Source organism: Nerophis lumbriciformis, linkage group LG11, assembly GCF_033978685.3.
Source record: "Nerophis lumbriciformis linkage group LG11, RoL_Nlum_v2.1, whole genome shotgun sequence".
In the NCBI taxonomy this organism is placed as follows: Eukaryota; Metazoa; Chordata; class Actinopteri; order Syngnathiformes; family Syngnathidae; genus Nerophis; species Nerophis lumbriciformis.
Genome location: NC_084558.2, coordinates 26,942,558 through 26,966,569, shown reverse-complemented (window position 1 = coordinate 26,966,569; position 24,012 = coordinate 26,942,558). Strand labels below are relative to the sequence as shown.

Genomic DNA, 24,012 nt, shown 5'->3' with positions numbered 1-24,012 from the left:
AATGCTGCTGCAAACGAATATCTGTTTGTGTCTCTCTCGCCATCTGCGCGTCTAAGTTGGATGTCGAAGTTGACTAACTTCTCGGTTTATGGCCACGACCTTCTCCTGTAAGAGGCATGATTTTTAATCTAGAATTGACTTTCACCAACTGAGAAGCAGCGCAGCAGCTCACCGGCTCAGTATGTCAGTACCAGCATAAGCCAGTTAGCTCTCTGTTATCACTGCGCGGCTAAAAAAAAGTTTGTTTTTGTTAGCAAAAGAAGTGGGGGAAAAAAATTGATTTTTAGATACATCGCAATTCGGACATGGATGATTGTAAAATCAATTAGTTAAAATCGATAATCAATGTGTTAAGTGTAAATAAAGTAATGCAGACAGTTCTAATATTTGGCTGACTGCAGCGAGCCACCTTACCGAGAGATCCGACCAGCTCCTTTATTTTAGGGCATTTATGTTTCAGTTTTGCACACATTTCTATTCATTTAATATATGTGATGGAAATTAATTGAACGGTTTCTTATTACAAATGCTCTGTTTTTAAAAGTTGCAAGTTATAAACTCTTATTTGGTGAAACGAAAAGAAATGTAAAACTGCATCAATGAATAAATAAATAAATGAATAGATAAATAAATAAACTAAAGGTGCATCAATAATCGTTTTTTAATCAAATCATAGCTCCCGAATTGTAATTGTCATCAAATCATGAGGCACCTAAAGATTCCCACCTCTAGTTAACACTTATAATAACAATATCACTAATACTTGGTTAATAATGCTGTTTGCAATTTACTAACATTTTTCAAAGCAAAAAATATAACAAGAGCACCACCAACTAGCTCATGTTACCATTAGTGGTTTAACAGAACACATTTGTTTGACAATTGTCTATATTGTTCACAATTACAAAGTTTATGTAATAAAAATTAAATGATCGGTGTTTACAGCTGTCGCGTCAACACGTACGCACAGGGAGCGCATGCACACATACAAAATCAGTCCAAGAGAAACAACGAACATGCAGTCATGTTGTAGATATGATAGAATATACATTTAATGGCCGCTAACGCTAGCTATCCAAATTGCTATTAGCTAACAACTCCTAAATCTAATGCATGAGTTAAGTACGTACATAATTATGTCATTACTGTATGTACGAGAAGTCGTAAGAGGGCAGGATATGCTGTAAAAAATAGATTGGAAAATTTGCGCACTCCAGATATCTGTGTAAATGTTGCAAATGGAGATGTCCGATAATATCGGACTGCCGATATTAGCAGTATACATTTACTATCCACTGGAAATGAGTCAACACAACTATTATTGTCTAAATTAGAGATGTCCGATAATATCGGACTGCCGATATTATCGGCCGATAAATGCTTTAAAATGTAATATCGGAAATTATCGGTATCGGTTTCAAAATTATCGGTATCGGTTTCAAAAAGTAAAATGTATAACTTTTTAAAACGCCGCTGTGTACACGGATGTAGGGAGAAGTCCAGAGCGCCAATAAACTTTAAAGGCACTGTCTTCGTGTGCCGGCCCAATCACATAATATCTACGGCTTTTCACACACACAAGTGAATGCCAATGCATACTTGGTCAACAGCCATACAGGTCACACTGAGGGTGGCTGTATAAAGAACTTTAACACTGTTACAAATATGTGCCACACTGTGAACCCACACCAAACAAGAATGACAAACACATTTCGGGAGAACATCCGCACCGTAACACAACATAAACACAACAGAACAAATACCCCGAATCCCTTGCAGCACTAACTCTTCCAGGACGCTACAACAAACCCCCCCCCCAATCCCGCCCCCCAACCCCGCCCACCTCAACCTCCTCATGTCCCAAATTCCAAGCTGCTGTTTTCAGGCATGTTAAAAAACATAATGCACTTTGTGATTTCAATAATAAATATGGCAGTGCCATGTTGGCATTTTTTTCCATAACTTGAGTTGGTTTGTTTTGGAAAACCTTGTTACATTGTTTAATGCATCCAGCGGGGCATCACAACAAAATTAGGCATAATAATGTGTTAATTCCACGACTGTATATATTGGTATCGGTTAATATCGGAATCGGTAATTAAGAGTTGGATAATATCAGAATATCGGATATCGGCAAAAAAGCCATTATCGAACATCTCTAGTTGCAAACAGCCCCATGTCAGATGTCAAGAGATGTAAATGAAGTATTATTGGCCTTTTTTGGATGTTTCTTAAAGGGATTTTTGGACGCAATAGTGTACTCTCATTATCTGCATTATTAGCCACCTCGTTTATGACTTAGCATGCATTAAAACAAAGAAAACCAAATGTGTTCTTGTCTGACATAGGGATTGTGAATGATAGGAACAATTCCAAAAAAGTGCATTTGCCCTTTAAAGCAGTATAGTATAGTATGTCACACACAGGATCTTTGATTAGCATTCCTGCAGTAGGTTCTAAAAAAATATCAGAGTGCTCCTGTCGTATAAAGAATATTTGACCTGCGTAAACGTGTCAATTTAGGACTCAAATACCTAATGACTAAATTAACTCTTTGCCTAACAGACGTTTTCTCCTGTTCCCTAGGCGACCCCAACAGCAGCGACACAGAAGCGGTGGTCACCAGCTACAACTGTCAGCTGTGCGACTTCCGCTACTCCATGGCCCACAGCGCCGACGTGATCGTCGTGGCGCCATTGCTGCTGCACTACCAGCACAACCACTCCATCCACCGCTGCTGCATCCAGCACTGCATGTACTGTCCCAGGGGGCTATGTCAGCCGCAGAAGCACCTAGGCGAGGTAAGACCGGTCAGAATGTTGTAATGTGCGGACAGAAGGAGATGTCTGTTCGCCCAAAGAGGAAAATAAATCGTCATCATCGTTAAGCTAATGATGGACATGCTTTAGTATGTTCTGAAAAGATGAAACTTTGAAGCGCTTCCTGCTTTTTGTGACACGTTCTCCCCATTAGGTGTCCCATCCCTTTGCTTGCCGAAAGCCCACCTGTTCCAAATGTTGCGGCAAATTCCCTGCGTCCACGAACCAGCATGACACTGGCGGTTTGACCCCTCCTCAACCCAGAAGCGACCCCAGCGTGACCTTTCACCCCTCTAATCCTGTTGTCTCTCAAGGTAAACAAATAATAATTATGATTTGGGGTGCAGGAGAAAGTAGGAAGGAAAATGACTCTCTTTGACCACGTTGTCAATATTGGTTCAACAGAACCAATATTGTAATAGCGCTAAGGAGGAAACTGCTTAGCCAGCTTTAAAAGTAAAAGTAAAATAAAGCAAAATGTTGTGCAATGACAATAAAGATCCATCCATCCAGCCATAAAGATCCATTGATTGGAAACAACAGTATGGAAAATATATGACTGAATAGCAACATTTTAAAGGCCTACTGAAATGCGATTTTCTTATTTAAACGGGGATAGCAGGTCCATTCTATGTGTCATACTTGATCATTTCGCGATATTGCCATATTTGTGCTGAAAGGATTTAGTAGAGAACATCGCCGATAAAGTTTGCAACTTTTGGTCGCTGATAAAAAAGCCTTGCCTGTACCGGAAGTAGCAGACGAGTAGCGTGACGTCACAGGTTGTGGAGCTCCTCACATCCGCGCATTGTTTACAATCATGGCCACCAGCAGCGAGAGCGATTCGGACCGAGAAAGCGACGATTTCCCCATTAATTTGAGCGAGGATGAAAGATTCGTGGATGAGGAAAGTGAGATTGAAGGACTAGAGGGCAGTGGGAGCGATTCAGATAGGGAAGATGCTGTGAGAGGCGGGTGGGACCTGATATTCAGCTGGGAATGACTAAACAGTAAATAAACAAAATACATATATATACTCTATTAGCCACAACACAACCAGGCTTATATTTAATATGCCACAAATTAATCCTGCATAACAAACACCTCCCCCCTCCCGTCCATATAACCCGCCAATACAACTCAAACACCTGCACAACAGTGCACAGTGGTTGCACAGTGAAGTACATATTCCGTACAATTGACCACTAAATGGTAACACCCGAATACGTTTTTCAACTTGTTTAAGTCAGGGTCCACTAAAATTGATTCATGATACAGATATATACTATCATATATACTATCATCATAATACAGTCATCACACAAGATAATCTTCAGGGTGTATACATTGAATTATTTACGTGACATGCACATAGCGGCACGCACGTACGGGCAAGCGATCAAATGTTTGGAAGCGTACTCACGGTACCGTGTCTGCGTATCCAACTCAAAGTTTTCCTGGTAAGAGTCTCTGTTGTCCCAGTTCTCCACAGGCCAATGGTAAAGATTGACTGTCATCTTTCGGGAATGTAAACAATGAAACACTGGCCGTGTTTGTGTTGCTAAAGTCGGCCGCAATACACCGCTTCCCTCCTACAGCTTTCTTCTTTGCTGTCTCCATTGTTCATTGAACAAATTGCAAAAGATTCACCAACACAGATGTCCAGAATACTGTTGAATTTTGCGATGAAACAGACGACTTAATAGCTGGCCATCATGCTGTCTCAAAATGTCCTCCACAATCCGCGACGTCACGCGCTGACGTCATCATACCGAGACGTTTTCAGCAGGATATGTCGAGCGAAATTTAAAATTGCACTTTAGTAAACTAACCCGGCCGTATTGGCATGTGTTGCAATGTTAAGATTTCATCATTGATATATAAACTGTCAGACTGCGTGGTCGGTAGTAGTGGGTTTCAGTAGGCCTTTAAAGCACATGCAAAGGTAAAGAAAGCTGCTCATGATATTTCAAATCCAGCTACTGCTATCTTGTGGCGTTAATTAAACTGCATGTTAAAGTTCTTTGCCTGTGTGCTAATTAGAGACCACGGTGAATACTCTTGACCTGTTGACTGCAAGAGACTCTGGGGTTATTTGAATTGAGGTTTATTAGAGAAATTAGAGCAGGGATATTTAACTAAATAGTTTTGGGGGCCACATTTCCAGAAAGCTAAGGACCAGGAGGCCGGACTTCTCCTTCACTATTAACCTGTTTATGTATATTACAGTGAACCAGCGTCATCTACAGTAGTCATTTGAGTTTAGTCTATTTTGTCACAGTTCCAGAAGCGTTCTGCTGTTTTTTAGGACCTTCCACAAAATACAGAGCCAAAGATCATCTCTACGACAACAGTGTGGTGTTTTAAAAAATGTGTGTATCACATTTGAAGAGTCCAAATTAAGTAAAAGACAGGACCTAAAATGAAACCTTGAGGAACACTGCTAGTATAACTGAAGTCGAACAATTGACTACTGACTGCATCTGTAGTAAACAAGCTACAGCAACACCTTAGTTACATACAGTGTATACTGAAAGTATTCAGACCCCTTAAATGTTTAACTTTGTTTCATTGCAGCCATGTACTAAAATCCAAAAAGTAGATTTTATTTCTCATTAATGTACATACACTCAGCACTCCATCTTGACAGAAAAAGACAGACATTTTGAATTTTTTTGCAAATGTATTAAAAATCTAATAAAAAAAACACAAGTACATAAGTATTCAGACCCTTTGCTTAATACTTTGTTGAGGCACCACTCATCACCAGGCCAATACCATCCCTACAGTGAAGCATGGTGGTGACAGCATCATGCTGTGGGGATAGTTTTCAGTGGCAGGAACTGGGTGACTAGTCAGGATAAAGGGAAACATAAATGCAGCAATGTACAGAGACTCTCTGGATGAAAACCAACACTTCCCATCCAATCTGACGGATCTTGAGAGGTGCTGCAAAGAGGAATGGGCCAAACTTCCCAAAGATAGGTGTGCCAAGCTTGTAGTATCATATTCAAAAAGACTTGAGGTTGTAATTGCCGCCTAAGGTGCATCAACAAAGTATTGAGCAAAGCGTCTGAAAACTTATTTACATGAGATTTTTGAATTTTTTATCATAAAAAATATTGCAATATTTCTTTTTTTCTGTCAAGATGGGGTGCTGAGTGTGTAGTAATGAGAAATTAAATTATTTCTGGATTTTAGCAAATGGCTGCAATGAAACAGAGTGAACAATTTAAGGGGGTTTGAATACTTACCCACCGTACCCATTGTAAATCACATTATGGAAATACATTGTAACTGACAAAAAGGAGAGGACTTAAGGGGGTGCCTTGAGGAACACCTACAAATCATAAGGTTGGACCCCAAGGTTAACATGTCAGTGCAAAGGTGTGCCAATGTGTTTACAGTGGTCCATGTTTCTCTATACGACAGGAACTCTCTACTAGTTTTCGTAATTTGCTGCAAAAATGTTTGTCTCCGAAGTTTTAAACTGAACATTGGGGCCAGCATGGTGTCATTCCTTGTCAGCCAGTTGAATAGACCTGCTGTAGGGTATGTTGGTTTTGTTTTTCTTCTCGTCTCACGTATGTGTGTCCACCACCCTTAGGCGTCACCCATCTGTGCGACCAGTGCGCCTTCGCCACCGGCGACATCGACGTGCTGCTCCAGCACTACGACAGCTGTCACAGCCTGATCAACTTAAAGGGGGCACCGCCACACGTCAAGGCGGAGGAGGAGGCTGGGCTGGACGGCAAGGACGAGGGCCGTGGTGGCGGCGAGAGGGAATACTCATGCACAAAGTGCCACTTCATCACGGAGGTGGAGGAGGAGATTTTCAGACACTACAGGTAAACAGGGATCAGTGTTTATGCCGTCATACAGGGCGCAAGCGAATACATCCAGGAGGCATGCTGTCATTGTTAAAGTTGATCTAGTAGTCTAGTGAATACACTGTTATGAGCATTTTATCACATCTTCTCAAGGGACAATACTGTAAATGAAAGTGGATTTGGACAAATTTTAGTGTAGTCAGTGTACAGATTGTATAGCCGTGGACATTTGACCCAATACGTAAACATTATTGTCTGAATATCTGGCAAGAAAAGTAAGTATTGTGTTAAGCATGGTGGTACAAGTATGGTCTGGGGACTGCATGAGTGCTGTTGGTACAGGGAAACTACGGTTGAGGACAAACAATGAACTAAGAATAATGGGGCCATGTGACATTTTTCCAACATGATAATGAACACAAACACACCTCCAAGATGATCTAGTGCCTTGCTCAGGATGGAGCGGCCAATTATGTCTCCTCCACACCTAAACCTGATTGAGCAGCTCCGGGGCATAGGAAGGAAGTAAGCAAATAACGCAAGTAAGGGAAGAAAGGAGCAGAAGCAAGGGAGGAAGGAGTGTAAGGAAAGAAAGAAGGAAGTAGCACAAGGAAGAAATTAAGAAAACACAACCAAGGAAGGAAGAAAGTAGCGCAAGGAAGAAAAGAAGGAAGTAAGAAAGGGAGGGTAGGAGTGCGAGGAAGGGTCGCAAGGAAGAAAGGAAGGAAGGATGGAGCGAAAGTAAGGAAGGAAATGAGCACAAGGAAGGACTAAGGAAGCACTAAAAGAAAGGAACGGAAGAGCACAAGGAAGAACGGAGCTCATAGAAGGAAGGGAGGAGCACAAGGGAGGAAGGAAAGAAGAAGCGGCAGGAAGGAGCACAATGGAATGAAGAAAGAAGGAGATCAGGGACGGAAGGAAGGAGAGCAGGAAAGAAAGGAAGGTAAAAAAAGGAGAGAGAGCAAAGAATCGAAGGTACGAGCGTGAGAAAACAAGGAAGAAGTGCAAAGAAGAAGTAAAGATCAAAGAAAGAAACACAAGAAATGCAGGAAGGATAGAGCACAAGCCAGCAAGCAAGAAGGGCAAGAACGAAAACAGCGCAACAAAGGAAGGAAGGAAGGAGTACAAGGAAGGAAGGGATGCAAAGAGAGCAAGGAAGGAGCCCAGGTAAGGAAGGAAGGGAAGAGTGTTAAGGAAGGAAAGAATGCAAAGAAAGAAGGAGTGCAACAAAAGAAGGAAAGAACGTAAAGAAGGAAAGAGAAGTTAAATCACCTCCACCAGCTCCAGCAATGATGTCATCAAGGAGAAGTAGAAGAGTATTACATGAACAACATTTATTTTCAAATAATGCCCAAGAAGATTAAGGCAGTGCTAAATAAAAATATTCATATTCAATATCACATTAAATATTCACACCAAGTACATCATTTGGACATGTTCACTTTTCCAGATATGTACACTTGTGTTATACTTCTATACACGCTGTACACCGACTCTTTTAAAGCATATGCATGTTTACTTTATATATATTATGTGTTTTAATAACATACACTGTCATAGTCATGTTTATGACCAGACTGAAGTTGTCTTCTTCATGGTCTCTGTTCAGGCGTGTCCACTCGTGTTGCCGCTGCCGACACTGCGACTTCACTGCCCCCGATTCGTCTGCGCTCCTCGACCATTTCAACACGGCCCACTGTCACGAAACTCCGCCGCCGCTGAGCTCGTTGGCGACGCCGACCCTGACTCTCTCTGCAAACGGCTGCTCGGCACCCTCCACCTTAGCCATCAAGGAGGAGAGCAAGGGTGATCTTCGCCTGCTGTATTCCCTGGCGCCGCCTGAGGGACGCCTGGCTGAGGGTGGCCGGGAGGAGATGATAAAAAGTGAGGGCGGCGAAGAGAAAGCGAGAGAGCGGGAGAAAGGCTGGGTGCTCGGGGAGACGAGAGGCGGCGAGCAGGCCCACGGTCTCCTCTGGGTGCCAAAGGAGCGAATGGGACCTGAAAGAGGGACGGGAGGAGGGAGCCCCTCCATTTTCCACTCGCCGCTGTCAGTATCGTTTATTTCTGCCAACCACGAATCCTCGCAGCATAAACGAGGTGTGGCCTCGCCAAGCATGGTCTACCTGGGAGATACCAAGTCCTTTTTGGGAGACGCCAAGCTCTACGGAGGAGGGAGGCGGCCTGGAGGCGGAGCCACCACCACCGCTATCGGAGGGGAGAAATTGAGCCAGATACCCACTCAGCAGCAATATGCAGGAGGAGGCAGTGGAAGTGTGGGAGGACAGGAAGTGAAAGCTGCTAAAGAAGAGTCCCAGTCGCTGTTACGGGTAAACACTTCACCTTTACACCTATTTTATACATATTTTCTTATCTATCAAATATGGGTTTTTCACCTTCAACCGAGTCAACAGGCTCTCTAACGGGGGACAGACAGCCTTATTGACGGGACTTTTGTTCCCATGGCGACAACCCGTCAAGTCCAGTTTGCCTCCCTGGCCTCTCCGTCCATTACAAGTGATGTTATAGACTGGCGGGTAGCCGATTGGGGTTTACCGCCAGTCGCGCCGCTTATTGTCTATGATCGCATGGGCCCCAAATGTAGTGTGTGTGGGCGGATGTCGAGTCAAAGCATGGGCTGAGTGGTGTGACAGTGGAACGCATGATGACTGAATGTGTGAGCTTATATCTTGGACTGACTGGCTAATTATGCATCGTGTCTGTCTGTGTATGTGAGTGTGTGTGTGTGTGTGTGTGTGTGTGTGTGTGTGTGTGTGTGTGTGTGTGTGTGTGTTGGCAGCAACTTGGCAGACAGGCAGGGTGTGTCTGCAAGAGGTTTACTCATTTTCTTGGGTGGGGCAGTGAGAAAGAGAACATTTAGATGAGAAGAAAAGAAGGGGAGTAGTTCAAATGAATTAACCCTTTAGGGGTGTTTGTCCCTTTATAAGCTCCGAGCTACACTATAGTGCTGATGTGTTATAAGAAAACAGGACACATTTGTTATACATAGGAAGAGAACCCTGTTACTAATGAGGTACATTTTATTTGATAGACTGAGGGCAGCAAAGAGGAGTCTATACATGTTGATGCATCACAATCAACCATTTTATTTGAATTATGTAGGAAAATACTGAACTGGCATACTAATGAACGACAGCGATCGATATAAATGGTTGGTTGTTAAATAGGCACATGTTATGAAAGACGAGACTGACGGCAGCAAAGTAGAGATGATGGAGTGTAATTATATTGTGCATCGGGAAGAATATTGTAATATTGCAGCATCAAAAGATGAGAATGTTTCTGAACAAGACATGCCTACAAACAATGGGTGGAAACCTAACATATGTTATTCAAGAAGAGACTGAGGAGACCGTGGAGTATAGTATGTAATATTGCATTTGCAGCATTAAGAGATTTGTACAAGACACGGTAACAAACAGTGGGTGAAAACGGTTGTGGCTTAGTTACGGAAATACATTTTTTCAACAGGAGACTGAGGGCATCATCATTGTGCTAAACAAAAGGGCATCATTTCACAAAGACGCACACAAACACAAAATGGCAACATCAGAAGAAGTGAATTATATTTATGTAGTGCTTTTTTTTCTTTAGAGTCTCAAAGTGCTTTACATAGTGAAATCCCTTATTCACATATTTACTGTAAGCTACATTTACACCAGTGTGGGTGGATGACGGAAGCAGGAATTGAAACTGGAACCCTCAAGTTACTGGCACGGCTGCTCTACTAACTGAGTATTAGAACCATGTTACTAATAAGGAGAGACATTTTATTCAAGAGGAGACTGAAGGCAGTAATGAGGAATCTTTACATGTCGATGCATCACAATCAACCATTTTGTGTATATTAATAATGTGGGAAAATGCTGCATTGACACACTAACAAATGGCGGCAATAGAAGAAATCCGTTGGTTCTTAAATAAGCAGATTTTATTCAAGAAGAGACTGAGGGCAGCAAAATGGAGATAGTGTAGTGTGGTAATAATGGACACCGGGAAGAGATAAACGTGTCATTCAGAAGAAGACAAGCTAACAAATAACGGATTAAAAGGGTTGTTGGTCTTAGGGGCTTTATTATTCAAGGGGGAGACAGGGCAGACAAGTGGAGAGGAGACTATGGAGCATGATAATACGTGTTTAAATCAAAGCAAAATGTTCTAGCACAGTGGTTCTCAACCTTTTTTCAGTGATGTACTCCCTGTGAACATTTTTTTAATTCAAGTACCCCCTAATCAGAGCAAAGCATTTTTGGTTGAAAAAAAGAGATAGAGAAGTAAAATACAGCACTATGTCATCAGTTTCTGATTTATTAAATTGTATAACAGTGCAAAATATTGCTCATTGGTAGTGGTCTTTCTTGAACTATTTGGAAAAAAAGATATAAAAAGAACTAAAAACTTGTTGAAAAATAAACAAGTGATTCAATTATAAATAAAGATTTCCACACATAGAAGTAATCATCAACTTAAAGTGCCCTCTTTGGGGATTGTAATAGAGATCCATCTGGATTCCTGAACTTAATTCTAAACATTTCTTCGCAAAAAAATAAATCTTTAACATCAATATTTATGGAACATGTCCACAAAAAATCTAGCTGTCATGCATTTCTTTTCACAGTTCTTTTTGACAGACATTTTAGTGAGAAACCTGAGCTTGTGCTTCACTGAGTTTATGAACTTACATTCCAATTGTGTTGAAGTATTATTCAATAAATATATTTATAAAGGATTTTTGAATTGTTGCTATTTTTAGAATGTTTAACAACAATCTCACATGCCCCTTGGCATACCTTCAAGTACCCCCAGGGGTACGCGTACCCCCATTTGAGAACCACTGTTCTAGCAGAACAGTTGTTGGTAAGGAGATGCATTGTATTTAAGCCGGGATTGGGGGTAAAGAACTGTAAAGTGGAGACTCTGAAGTAAAATTATAATGCGCTTACTGGTGAGAAGAGAGGGCAGCAAAGTGGAGACTATGGAGTCTATAAAGCACTGCCATGTACAAAGGTAAAAGCACAGCAAAAGGGCATAGTAAAGTTAGCGTGTGTTCATTTTGGTGGAAATAACTATTGTTGGGACCGGCTATTACATGCAGAAACGATAGCGTTTGGAGCTGTCGAGCCGAGTAAGTACCGGGCAATGCGGCATAAGTATTGCTGTTACACATACTGGAAGTGGAGATTATACCCCAAGTTGGTTTTAACATGCTTTATGAAAATGTTCAGTCATTTTCTTCTGCACATGTCCACTTTTGTTAGAAGGAATGAAAGCACTGCAAGGAGGACAAAAAACGAATGTGACATATTAATTTTATTAGCCCTGAGCGCGATTGACTGTTATTGTAATCTTAAATATTTATCCAGTGTTTCCATGGCATGCACGCAACACGGCGCCATGCGATGATGAGTCAAAATGATGAGTCAACATCAGGCAGGGCAAAGGAGGGGCAGTAATCTCCACTCTAAATCTTATCTTACGCTTGAGGGGGAAAAAAATCATGAATGAACATCACCAAGTTAACTACTATTTCCAAGCAGTAAGATAAATCTGGTGAGACCACCTTTGCTGTGTGCGGTGTTTCATCATGTAATATTGCTAACTGTTCAAACAACTCAGCTCATTTTTTGTTATTTCTTCACTGTTCACTGTCCAGCGAGGGGAGGAAGGACAAGAATGATGAATAAAGGTGTTAAGAAAAAAGAAAAAAGCAAAGACAAAGGCCCATATTTTATTATTGCACTTTTTTTTCACCAGGTTTGTTTTTCTTTACATCCTTTTTCCACTTCCTTCCCCAAAGGAGCCCCGATTCAGCATGATTGATAAATAGTTCAGGCATGTATGCTCATGTTGAGCTTTTCCTTTTAAAAGAGCTGATTTGTGTTGAAGTATTGCATCGTTAAGCCACATTGCGCCTCCTGTTGACTTTTTGCGGCGTGATTTACTGCACTGACGTCAATCTCAGGCTCACGTGTGACTTTCTACCTCCTAGTGAGACAACTGAAGTGTGCGGCGGCTTTTGGAGAGCTTTGGAAACACCACATGAAATTGAAACATGTTGGATGACGAGGAGAACAAATTAAGGGTAACAAAGTGGAGAATGGGGCGTATAGTAGTACTGTAACATCCAGGGAGGAACGTCATTTGCAACAAAACCCACAAACTTACAACATAATTGTAAAGAACCATGTGATTATTGGTATGAAGGCACATTGTATTTCAGATGAGACTGAGGGCAACAAAGTGGAAACTGTGTAGTGTGTTAATTATGCAGCATCAAGACATAAACAACATATTTGAACAAGACACGCTGACAAACAACAATAGATAACAACAGTTGTGCGTTTGTAAGGAGTCACATTTGATTCAAGAGGAGACTGAGGGCAGCGAAAAGGAGACAGTGGAGTGTTGCATCTAATATTGCAGCGTCTAAAGATGAAGATCATGCTAAACACATTTTATTTGAGAGGAGACTGAGGTCAGCAATGTGGAAAACAAAAGGGCATGAGTCAGGAAGATGCATGCAAACAACAAACAGCAACATAGCACGAGAACTATGTGGTGTTGATAAGAGACACATTTTATTCAGGAGGAGACTTAGGGTAGCAAAACGGAGACTTTGAAGTATTGAATGTTGTATTATTGCAACATTAAGAGATAAACATCATCCTTTACAACGCAGGCAAACAAGCAACAATGGCTTTAAATGGTTGTTGTTTAGTAAGGAGAAACATTTTTGAGAAGAATGAGGGCAGTGATGTGGAAAACAAAGGGCATCAGTCAGGAAGACGCACGCAAAAACAAACCACAAAATAGGAAAATATACCATGTTGTTACGAATGATGTTTTACTCAAGAGGAGACTGAGGTCAGCAGAGAAGAGACAGTGGAGTATTGTATGCAATTTTGCAGCATTAAGAGATATAGATCATTCTGAACAAGAAATGCCAACAAACAATGAATTAAAATGTCTTAGTAAGGAGAGACATTTTATTCAAGAGAAGACTGAGGGCAGCAATGCAGGATATGAAAAGGCCGTCAGCAACATGAAACGTGAACTATGTGGTCTTGACAAGACACATTTTGTTTAGGAGGAGACTGAGGGCAACAAAAGGTAGACTGGAGTATGTAATATTACAACATTAAGAAATGAAGATCATTCTGTACAACACACACCGACCAACAAAGGATGAACAGGATTGTGGGTTGTTAAGTACACGCATTTGATTAAATGGGAGACTGAGGGCAGCAATTTGCAGATCCAAAGAGTATTGTTCAGAAAGACACACAGACACAACAAACAGCAACACAGAATGAGAACCATGTTACTAACAAGCAGATACATTTTATGCAAGAGGAGACTGAGGGCACCAAAAAGGTGTATTGCATCTAATATTGCAGCATCTAGAGATAAACATCATTTTAAACAAGACACAACATCAAACTATGAATGAAAACGTTTGTGGCTTATTTAAAATAGTTTTTTTTTCAAGAGGAGACAGAGGGCAGCAATGTAGAAAATAAAAGAGCAATGATTTTAAAAAAATGCACACAAACAACAAACCGAATCATAGAAAGAGAATGAGACACACTTTGTGGAGTGCAGTAACACTGCAGCATCCAGACAGCATCACTTAATTCAGAAAATATAAGACACGCTAGCCAATTCAAAAGGAGACTGAACGTATAAATAAACAACACTGCAGCGTCCAGATATAAAGTTAAAGTACCAATGATAGTCACACACACGCTAGGTGTGGCAAAATTATTCTCTGCATTTGACCCATCACCCTTGATCACCCCCTGGGAGGGGAGGGGACCAGTGAGCAGCAGCAGTGGCCGCGCCAGGGAATAATTTTTGGTAATTTAACCCCCAATTCCAACCCTTGATGCTGAGTGCCAAGCAGGGAGGTAATGGGTCCCATTTTTATAGTCTTTGGTATGACTCGGCCGGGGTTTGAGCTCACAACCTACCGATCTCAGGGCGGACACTCTAACCACTAGGCCACTGAGTAGGTTGAATATATATATATAATATATATATTATATATATATAATATATATATATATATATATATATATATATATATATATATATATATATATATATATAATGAATCTGTCTTTCAGAACAAGACATGCTAACCACAGCTATAAAAGAGGAAAACCATATGGTTGTTTTAACAATTATTAACGAGGAGTCTAAGGGCAAATTACAGCGGAATGGAGAATGTGGAGTATAGCACTGCAACATTGCACAAGCTAATCGATAGCGAGGAAAGCCACGTACGTACTGTGCCGCTGGGAAGGAGCAAAAGTATTTGGACACATGGCTGTTAGAGCTACAGTGGAGTTAAAGTGGAACAGTTTTTAACAATGGTTGATTAGAAATCATTTTGATAAACATCCATCTATCTATCCATTTTTACCGCTTGTCCCTTTCAGGGTCGCGGGGGGTGCTGGAGCCTATCTCAGCTGCATTCGGGCGGAAGGCGGGGTACACCCTGGACAAGTCGCCACCTCATCACAGGGCCAACACAGAGAGACAGACAACATTCACACACTAGATAAACATATGGCGGCAAAATATAATGACACAATCTACTCCAACATCACCCCCTCCCCTCCCCGCCCCTCAAGAGTTTTCAGTGAGACTTCAAGCGAGATAAATGTCCATGTGTGCTTTAAGCACATCAGAGAGGAGTTTCATTAAAGTTATTTTCGTTTACATTCCTGCCCGACGGAGCTAATTATGTTGAAAAAGAAAAACGCGCACACACACACACACACACACACACACACACACACACACACACACACACACACACACACACACACACACACACACAGCTGTATTTCCATAAAGTTCTCATTACTTTGCATTCCATTCCCCCCCCCAACCCCACCCACCCAGTCTTCTTCTGTCTTGCGTGTCTGTGCAGTGGCGCATCTGTGCGACTTTCCTTTTTGCTTGTGTACTTAATTAAGTGCGTTGCACCCCTGCATTTGCATTCCGTCCGAGCGCACGTGTGTGTGTTTTGTAAGGAAATTAAAGCACAAATTGAAAGTTATTTTCCGTAGTGATAATTTAACATCCGCTTTATATCCGCCACAGGAAATTGTGGGGCTTATATGCCTGTCTGTGTGTTTCAAGCAAAGTAGAGCAAAACTAAAGAGATTGTGCGTATAAATGATGCTCCTTGATGGCTGACATTGTTCCGATTAGTTTATCATGTAGCTTAGAAGGTACAATTACAGACGCCATAAGCGCATTACGCTTCGTTTTGTATGTTTGTCCGGTGTATTTAATACGATTGATCTACTTTTAGTGACTTTTTCTTACATGAGTCAATATTGATAACGCAAAAAAAAGATATTGATTAAAGCAGTGTTTTCACCCATTTTTGAGCCAAGGTACATTTTGTGCGTTGGAAAAATGCGGAGACACAACACCAGCAGAAATCATTAAAAAATTAAACCCAGTTGACAGTAAAAAGTCGTCGTCGTAATTGTTGGACATGAATTTAATCCATAACCAACCATGCATCACTATAGCTCTTGTCTCAAAGTACCGTATTTTCCGCACCATAAGGCGCCCTGGGTTATAAGCCGCGCCTTCAATGAACGGCATATTTCAAAACTTTGTCCACCTATAAGCCGCCCCGTGTTGTAAGCCGCATCTAACTGCGCTAAAGGAATGTCAAAAAAACAGTCAGATAGGTCAGTCAAACTTTAATAATATATTAAAAACCAGCGTGATGTGGGCGCGCACGGAGTCGTATATCAACATGGACGGAGCTGCGTGAAAAAAGCCACCCGGCCTCTTCGCGTAAACTTACCTTAACCACTCGCTCATCTTTTCTTCATCCATCCCTTCGAGTTAGCTTTTATGATGACGCCGGCTGGAAAGGTCTCTTTTGGCAAGGTCTTCCTTTTGAATATCACCATGGGTGGAAGTTTCTGGCCATTAGCATGGCAAGCTAGAACCACAGTGAAGGATGACTTTTCATTCCCTGTGGTGCGAATATTCACCGTACGTGCTCCCGTTGTATCCACAGTGCGGTTCACAGGAATATCAAAAGTCAGTGGAACCCTGTCGCTTAGTAGGAGCCATTTTGTGGTCTTTACAGATGTAAACACACAAAGGAAATGAAACGTACGGTAATATCCGCGCGCTTCTTCTTCTTCTACCGGGGCGGGTGGTTGCTTACAGTAGAAGAAGAAGCGCTTCCTGTTCTATGGGGGCGGGTGCTTACCTTGGCGGTTGCTTGCATAGAAGAAGAAGCACTTCCTCTTCTACGGGGAAAAAAGATGGCGGCTGTTTACCGTAGTTGCGAGACCGAAACTTTATGAAAATGAATCTTAATATTTATCCATATATAAAGCGCACCGGGTTATAAGGCGCACTGTCAGCTTTTGAGAAAATTTGTGGTTTTTAGGTGCGCCTTATAGTGCGGAAAATACGGTAGGTCTACTGTCACGACCTGTCACATCACGCCGTGACTTATTTGGAGTTTTTTTGTTTTCCTGTTTGTAGTGTTTTAGTATTTTGGTGGCTTTTTCTCTTTTGTTGGTATTTTCCTGTAGCAGTTTCATGTCTTCCTTTCAGCGATATTTCCCGCATCTACTTTTGTTTTAGCAATCAATAATATTTCCGTTGTTTTTATCCTTCTTTGTGGGGACATTGTTGATTATGTCATGTTTGTGGACGCCGTCTTTGATCCACAGTAAGTCTTTGCTGTCGTCCAGCATTCTGGTTTTGTTTACTTTGTAGCAAGTTCAGTTTTAGTTTCGTTCTGCATAGCCTTCCCTAAGCTTCAATGCCTTTTCTTAGGGGCACTCACCTTTTGTTTTTTTTGGTTAAAGCAGTGTTTTTCAACCTTTTTGGAGCCAAGGCACATTTTTTGCATTGAAAAAATCCAGAGGCACACCATCACCAGAAATCATTAAAAAACGAAACTCAGTTGACAGTAAAAAGTCAGTCGCAATTGTTGGATATGACTTTAAACCATAACCAACCATGCATCAATATAACTCTTGTCTCAAAGTAGGTGTACTGTCACATCCCGCCATGACTTATTTTGAGTTTTTTGCTGTTTTCTTGTGTGTAGTGTTGTTTTTCTTGTCTTGCGCTCCTATTTTGGTGGCTATTTATCTTTTGTTGGTATTTTCCTGTAGCAGTTTCATGTCTTCCTTTGAGCGATGTTTCCCGCATCTACTTTGTTTTAGCAATCAAAAATATTTCAGTTGTATTTTATCCTTCTTTGTGGGGACATTGTTGATTATGTCATGTTTGTGGATGCCGTCTTTGCTCCACACTAAGTCTTTGCTGTCTTCCAGCATTCTGTTTTTGTTTACTTTGTAGCCAGTTCAGTTTTAGTTAAATTCTGCATAGTCTTCCCTAAGCTTCAATGCCTTTTCTTAGGGGCACTGACCTTTTGTTGATTTTTGGTTAAAGCATTAGACACCTTTTTACCTGCACACTGCCTCCCGCTGTTTCCGACATCTACAAAGCAATTAGCTACCGGCTGCCACCTACTTATATGAAAGAGTATTACACGGTTACTCTGCCGAGCTCTAGACAGCACCGACACTCAACAACAACACGTCATTTGCGGACTATAAATACTGGTTTGCAAAAAATATTTTTAACCCAAATAGGTGAAATTAGATCATCTCCCACGGCACACCAGACTGTATCTCACGGCCGCGGCTCAGTGGTTGAAAGACACTGGATTAAAGCACACTCTTACACAATTAGGCTTTAATATGTTGGACTGTTCCAACATAAGCTTGTGACAAAGCACAATGAACCCGTTGTGGGACTTGACTGCTAATTTTAGCCCAGACTGGTTCTGATCCAAAAGCCTTTACACACACAAGCTGGACTGTTGTTTGTTTGTGCAACACAGTCACATTTCCTCGGACGGGCGCTCAAATAAACACAGCCACACTTGGAAGGAAAAGAAAAGTGTGGGTCTGTCTGTGTGTGGTGGAAACAATGTTGTGCGTTTGTGCTATTTTGCTACAAACAACAAAACATTGTTCTAATTCTGCAAATGAAGGCAAGTTGAGCAGGTTAATGGACAGAAATGCTGAGGTTCCTGCGCACTTGTTGCCAGTTGGACTTTACTGGGTCTCAATTAACTGCCCTATAACCAAATATGGGAGTAAAGCGTCACAGAGCAACACCCACTAGGCTATTTGATTAATAAAGTTACATTGAAGTTTTACACATTTAAACAATATGTCCTAAAAAAAAGTGGGAAGAACAGATCTTATTTAATCTTAAAAGTTTAAAGTACCACTGATAGTCCCAAAGGGAATAAGCGGTAGAAAATGGATGGATGGATGGATGATAGTCACACATACGAGGTGAGTGAAATGACTCTCTGCGTTTGACCCATATCCTTGTTCCACCCCCTGGGAGGTGAGGGGAGCAGTGAGCAGCAGCGGTGGCCGCCTTCGGGAATAATTTTGGTGATTTAACCCCCAATTCCAACCCTTGATGCCGAGTGCCAAGCAGGGAGGTAATGGGTCCCATTTTTATAGTCTTTGGTATGACTCGGCCAGGGTTTTGAACTCAACCTACCAATCTCAGGGCAGACACTCTACATCAAGGCCACTCAGCAGGCTTAATTTTAAACTACCAGTAATTTGCATTACCAATTTTGCGTGGCAATTTGAACACCTCCAAATTTCAGAATGAAAACCACAACTAAGTTGCACGTTACAATCAATTAGCTAGTGTGTAATAAATACAATACTTACAGTATAAACACTTCTTAGGGCGCAACAAAAGATTAGACTTTCAGCTTAAAGTACCAGTAGAGTGGAAAAAAAAGTTGCCTTTATATTAAAGCTAATATCATATGTATCTAATTTATGATAGCAAAAGACTTGTATAAAGTGTGCGAGTAAATAGATATGATCAAAATAGTATCAATCTCGCAGAGAATCCCGAGCCATTTTGAGAGATAATGAGCTAGCCAGACAAGTCATCGCGTGACGTAGAAGTAGGAACCACACTTCCTTTCATCACCAACAACAATGCAAGTCATGCAGACTTTGTGGGATCCAACAACAATTACTGTGGGAAAAATGGTGATCCAGAAACGTATATTGTTGATCCTGAATATAAGGAAAATGATTTACAAGTGTTAGAAGCTCTGCTAAACAGATCCAGCTTTAGTGAAACAATAAGAATCATGTAGCAGTATTGTTTAGTGCTAAACAAGAAATAAAAACAAAACAATAGCTTACTGTACTATGTCTGCTCTCACTATGATGGCAACTGATAGGATGTCCATATCTTCCCGTTTACATGAAAAATGAATTATGATCAACATGAAGGGTTAACAAGTTGCTTCGTTTGTGTGTTTGTCTCCATCTCCGGGTACAGATGACCAATTTCTAGATTCATGGCTAAATCCTCCTACTATCTAGATGTGAGGCATGATTCATAATCTAGAATAATTTTGACGAGCCGAGACACGATGTAGCAGTAGCAGAAACGCAAGCAAACGATCCATCCCTGGCTCAACGCTGCCTTGCTGCTTAAGTTTCTTCCTCAGTTTGCACCCATACATGTTGCATTACTGCCATCTTCAGTTTTATTTTATAATTACATTAAAGTTACTCCTTGAGTCCAGTACAGCATAAACTATAGTTGCTAAAATACTTTGTCTATGTTAGCGCTTACAATAACAACATTACTAATATTTAGTTAATATTCCGGTCACGAGATGCAAATAGAGTATTGTTTGCGGTTTTTTGATGGTTATTTAGAGAGTTTTTGTGGGCAAAATAGAGAGCCCCCATAGACTCCATTGTTATCTGACTTTTTATTGATTAATTTATTTATGACTTAGAATGCTTATGTAAGGATTGTGATTGATAGACCGCACATCTCTGGGACGTCATCGCTTGGTTGGTAGAGTGGCCGTGCCAGCAACTTGAGGGGTCCCAGGTTCGATCCCCGCTTCCACCATTCTGGTCACTGCCATTGTGTCCTTAGGCAAGACACTTTACCAACCTGCTACCAGGTTTAAATGTAACATCGATATTGGGTTTCTCTATGTAAAGCGCTTCGAGTCACGAGAGAAAAGCGCTATATAGATATAATTCACTTCTCTCTGTAATTGTTGCGTATTGCCAGTTTGACTGATCTGATAACATAGTCAGAGTGCAGAAGCGTTACCCCAGTGACGTCAGTCTCTGGAAATAGCCGAACCTATTCGGAGCAGAATATTCAAAATGGCTGACTGAATTTGTGGCATTTTGTGATGTTTAGACGGTAATTTTACATACTTTGCAGATTGTAAATACAATTGGATATGGTTATTAGATACAATCAAACACAATTAAGCATATAAAGTCAAGTTTTTCCACTCTACTGGTACTTTAAATGCAATTACTTCTTCCTCACTAGGCAACACATTGTAGTCTGTACACTACTACCATCTAATGTCTTGGAATTGCAACTGCATGCAGGGTCTACTTTATAATATTCCATCCATCCATTTTCTACCGCTTATTCCCTTTGTTGCATATGATACTCAGAAGTGTAATAAATCAAGATATAGCAACCGGCCAGCAGAGTTATTTTCAGCTGTGTTATGTTCAGTACAAAAATTAGATTTCATTCTTAAACAATTAACATTTATTAACACATGAAGACACACAAAAGTACTTGTAACTGGTACCCTTGAGTACCAGTATTGAGAACCAGGCACCTGGTACCGTATCAGTTCAAATGTGAAAGGTACATCCATATATGCCGTATTATATTCAAGATTTAGCACTGAAAAGATTATTGACTAAAATGTGCAATATCACAAATGACTAACACATTAGAAAGGACCTTAAAATACATTAGAATTGACATTTTTGGCGCACCCTATGTGTTGAGGTAAGAATCCTTTGTGAGACAAGCTATTTATTATTCATATAATTCAAATCACCTAAGTTTTATAGTCCTTAGACAAATGCTCAGTGACTTATGCACAATTACTATGTTTTGCTTGATGGCGGCCGTGTTTTTTAGTAACCGATCTCACTCAAATGTTACACTGTTGTATCAGATTTCACAGCGATCCCGCTAAGCACGGTTAAGTTAGTGTGTGAGAAGTAGAAGTGTTAGCTCACACAAATACAACATTTCACTTGACTGCACTACCACAGCTATTAGGTTTTGAATCACTGCTCTGTAATTAAGTACACAACAGAAACTTTAAGACTTCTGGGATCTGACTCTTTTATACCCCCCCTTCTCTTTAGTTTGAGTTTATTTCTGCAGCATGTTGCCATAATGAGGGTCAGATGACCACTGGGCTGGTCCACTCCGTGTTACTGGGGCGCCCTTGAGCAAGGCATTGATACTGACCTCGCTGCGCAGCCCCTCAGTGTGGCACCGCTTCTTTTTTGGGCACCGAATCATCGTAAAATGTTGTTTGGAACGCAGTCATAATTCTGGGTTTACATTTCATATTATCGTGTTTGACGTGACGCTAACACGCAGTCCCCTTTGGACGTCGCCTCTCGGTGCCTGATTGGCTCCGACACATGTCGCTGGCATCGCTGCCGCCGCCTCCTCCTCCGCCTCCGCCTTCTTGTGGCTTCGGGCCGGCCGCCATGACACTGATGTTCCGCCCTCGCCGCCAGTGAGCGCCGGAGCCAGGTGTTTTTCATCGCGGTTGACATGGCAACGCTAAAACACAGTGGTCACTTTAGCTTCTAGCTGTAATTTAGACGTTTACATCAATTACTGTTACAATCAACATACACACACACTTCTGGGAGAGTGTGTGTCTACACATGTTCTTTTTAGACTTCTTGCATTGCTTTTTCTACGATGTTCTCTTTGTGTGCGTGTGTGTGTGTGTGTGTGTGTGTGTGTGTGTGTGTGTGTGTGTGTGTGTGTGTGTGTGTGTGTGTGTGTGTGTGTGTTTGCGTGCGTGCGTGCGTGCGTGTATGCATGAGGCAATACAGGCTGTGTGTGCGTGTGTGTGTGTGTGAGCGCGTTCACACATGGAAGCAATATCAAGGCCAGATGTTCATTTTGCTACAACAAGACCTCTACACGCAATGATAGCCAGCTACACACACACACACACACACACACACACACACACACACACACACACACACACACACACACACACACACACACACACACACACACACACACACACATAAGCCGTACTCATCACCCTGGCAGCACTTGTGTCATTAGGAAGCTGATTGGTTAGATTAAATGTCCATCTGACCCCTGACCAATGGCTAATTTAAAACACCCACCCGGGCCACACACCTCCCACCTTTTCAACCTGTTCACTTCCATCGGCTCCGCTACACTTTGACTCGACACAGGCATTGATTGAAGTAACATTTTAACATTAAATACTGCCCCACTAGTTTAATAAGAGACGATAATAACTATCACACTATTGTAATAAAACTACTCATCCTTTGAAGTCTCCTGAGAGACACACAATGGAGAAAGAACACGGGTTTTTCTGAGGGTATTCTACTGTTACCTAGTGACGTTATATAAGTAGTGCTGGAATTAAGACGTGCAAAGATTGTCAAACGCCAGTGATTTTTTAAATTAATAGTACAATTATATTAAAGGCATATACCGTAAATTCTGGACTATAAGCCGCTACTTTTTTTCCCTACGCTAATGGCCATAATGCAAATAGTTTTCATAAAACACAAGCAAAGACACTGAACAGGCAATTTTTTGGACGAGTTCGGTCACCGCAGGTGCTCCTGGTGATCGTGTACAATATTTCCTTCTATTTAATGCTTTGACTCGGAAGTACAAGTGCTGTTCTGTCTGCTAGTCATCAATAACATTTCTTCTCTTATGGATTCTTCATTATTTACTCCACGCAAGGTTTGTAAGTTTTACAATATCTAAAACAATTGATACTTACTAAACCGTCTCATGAGTGATGTCTGTTGGAGTGTTTTCATGCATTTTTGTACGTGCTATCGTAATGTAATGAAGCGATCGTGGTTAGCATTAGCTAATGTGCTAACATGTTTTAGAGTGTCTAAGTATTATTAATAGAGATGTCCGATAATGGCTTTTTTGCCGATATCCGATATTCCGATATTGTCCAACTCTTAATTACCGATTCCGATATCAACCGATACCGATATATACAGTCATGGAATTAACACATTATTATGCCTAATTTTGTTGTGATGCCCTGCTGGATGCATTAAACAATGTAACAAGGTTTTCCAAAATAAATCAACTCAAGTTATGGAAAAAAATGCCAACATGGCACTGCCATATTTATTATTGAAGTCACAAAGTGCATAATTTTTTTTAACATG

At 41.2% G+C, this 24,012-nt stretch overlaps 1 protein-coding gene across 4 annotated transcripts in view; it reads left to right on the top strand.

Moving 5' to 3' along the window:
* trps1 (trichorhinophalangeal syndrome I) overlaps positions 1-24,012 on the top strand; it is a 262,982-nt gene that overhangs the window by 137,676 nt on the left and 101,294 nt on the right. For all 4 annotated transcript variants that reach the window (XM_061966986.2, XM_061966983.2, XM_061966985.2 and 1 more), the window contains exons 6-9: positions 2,587-2,801; positions 2,974-3,133; positions 6,427-6,667; positions 8,259-8,976. In XM_061966986.2, coding sequence (XP_061822970.1) covers positions 2,587-2,801; positions 2,974-3,133; positions 6,427-6,667; positions 8,259-8,976 — 1,334 coding nt within the window. The remainder of the gene's footprint in view (positions 1-2,586; positions 2,802-2,973; positions 3,134-6,426; positions 6,668-8,258; positions 8,977-24,012) is intronic.